Below are 2,200 nucleotides of genomic sequence, written 5' to 3'. Positions count from 1 at the left end.
TGTTGTAGTGGTCATCACGCGCGCCTCACACGCGCAAGGTGGCCTGGTCCATCCCGGGCTGGAACAGTGTATTATATTTTCTTTTCTTTTCCATCGCATATACGCGGAACAAAAGGAGGAGAGAAGTGACCCAATCCGGGCTCGATTCCTGTGTTGTAGTGGTCATCACGCGCGCCTCACACGCGCAAGGTCGCCTGTTCCATCCCGGGCGGGAACAGTGTATTATATTTTTGCTTTCTTTTCGATCGCATATACGCGGAACAAAAGAGGGAGAGAAGTGATCCAACCCGGGCTCGGTTCCTTTGTTGTAGTGGTCATCACGCACGCCTCACACGCGCAAGGTCGCCTGTTCGACCCCCGGCGGGAACAGTGTATTATATATTTTTCCTTCTTTTCGATCGCATATACGCGGAACAAAAGGGGGAGAGAAGTGATCCAATCCGGGCTCGGTTCCTGTGTTGTAGTGGTCATCACGCGCGCCTCACACGCGTCTCACACGCGCAAGGTTGCCTGTTCGATCCCCGGCGGGAACAGTCTATTATATTTTTGCTTTCTTGTCGATCGCATATACGCGGTACAAAAGGGGGAGAGAAGTGACCCAATCCGGGCTCGGTTCCTGTGTTGTAGTGGTCATCAGATTCTGCTTCCGGCCACCGAGCGTGACGGACGCATGATGACGGGCTCCGTTGGAGCGGCTTCAGCGGCCTTTTCTGGCCGCGGAAACAGAACGATGGAACAGGAGGGCACCTACCAAGTTGTTCTGCCAGGTCTGCCAACAGGTCGTTATGTTTTAAATACAGTTTTTTTGCACGCTGATATTACGGCGCGACCGTACCGGATTGAAGATTTCCGTGACGCATTGGCACCGCATTCGCTTCTTCCGGATGTTATCGCCCTGGGGGCGTATCGCATGAGCCATGTCTGGGCTATCACTTTCAAGGACGCGGACGCGGTGAAGAAGATCTCGAGCATCGGGGAGCTGCGTGTAAAAAACCGGCGCTGCCTGGTGATTGACCCGGCGAACCAGGACGTTCGACTGAAGCTCCACTGGCTTCTACACAATGTGCCTGATGAGGACGTGCGTGTCGCCTTTGCGCCCTATGGAAAAGTTACCGAAGTAGGCCGGGAGCGCTGGCGTGTGCAAGGTATGACAGAGAAGGGCTCAACTACCCGGCTCGTCACCCTCAAGTTGAAAGCGGGCGTGAAGTTGGATGACTTGCCGCACCAGCTGAGCGTCGGCGGTGAGTTGGCGCTTGTTGTGGCACCAGGTCGACCCCCGCTGTGCCTTCGGTGTCGTGGTACAGGCCACATCCGCAAGGAATGTCGAGTCCCGCGTTGTGGAATCTGCCGACGCTACGGGCACGAAGAAGACCAGTGTACTCGCACTTACGCGAGCATTGCAGGCCCGGGAACCAGCAAGGACTCGGCCGAGATGCTGATGGACGAGACGGATGCGGAGGAAGCAGCCCGTGAAGGAGGACAACCACAGCGCGATACTCAGCCATCGTTCACGACTCTGGTGAAGCAGAAGGCGGGGCCCTCCCGCGCAACAGATGGTAGTGTACAGGCGCAGCATAAGCCTGAACAGGACGACGTTGACAAGGTGAATGAGGCGGCGAAAGCCGCGGTCGCCGAAGAAAGCAACGTGGAGACCCCCGGCTTTGATACGATGGAGACGAACCTGGAAGCGGCGAGCACCATGGCTGGGAAACGTCCGCATGAAGAAAGCGTCGACGTAAAGCTGCAGTCTGGCGGTGGCGGCGAGGAGCCTCCGCCGAAGGCAGGGGGAGTGAGACGCTCGTCTGTAAAACCGCGGCCGAACCTTCCGGCCGACACGCGGAAGGCGGGGAAACTGCCTCCGTAGTAGCACAAGGTCCTGGTCCGTGTCAGCGCCGGTTGTGTTGGTCGACCGGTGTCAAGAGGTTCTGACAGTCGTGAAGAAGGCTACGTCACCCATGAAGGTAGGCACCATGCGGATAGAGGCGTTTCTTCTTCCAAGACATGGCTTTTAATCTTATTACTCCCCTTCGAGTTGCGACCTTGAATGTCAGAGGGCTGGGAGCAAGAAGGCGACAATACCAGCTTAATCGCCTTCTTCTGGATAACGATATTGATATAATTGCTATACAAGAGTCGAAAATAGAGAGCCAAGAGCACACTGACCGCATGGTGTCTTCCTTTCAAGCAAACTTTCATGTGT

At 56.0% G+C, this 2,200-nt stretch overlaps 1 protein-coding gene across 1 annotated transcript; it reads left to right on the top strand.

Annotated features, from left to right (window-relative positions):
* The first annotated feature begins 673 nt into the window (after positions 1-673).
* LOC126516543 (uncharacterized) lies at positions 674-1,864 on the top strand. The gene has a single exon (XM_050166668.2). The coding sequence runs from the start codon at positions 674-676 to the stop codon at positions 1,862-1,864; it is 1,191 nt and encodes a 396-aa protein (XP_050022625.2).
* The last annotated feature ends 336 nt before the right edge of the window (positions 1,865-2,200 follow it).

The sequence above is a fragment of the Dermacentor andersoni genome, chromosome 1, assembly GCF_023375885.2.
Source record: "Dermacentor andersoni chromosome 1, qqDerAnde1_hic_scaffold, whole genome shotgun sequence".
Classification (NCBI taxonomy): Eukaryota; Metazoa; Arthropoda; class Arachnida; order Ixodida; family Ixodidae; genus Dermacentor; species Dermacentor andersoni.
Note: the sequence above shows the minus strand (reverse complement) of the source record. Positions and strands in the feature narration are given on the sequence as shown.

Bases quoted from the DNA above. Each gene is read 5' to 3' on its own strand.
- LOC126516543 (XM_050166668.2), top strand. From the start codon at position 674: ATGACGGGCTCCGTTGGAGCGGCTTCAGCGGCCTTTTCTGGCCGCGGA.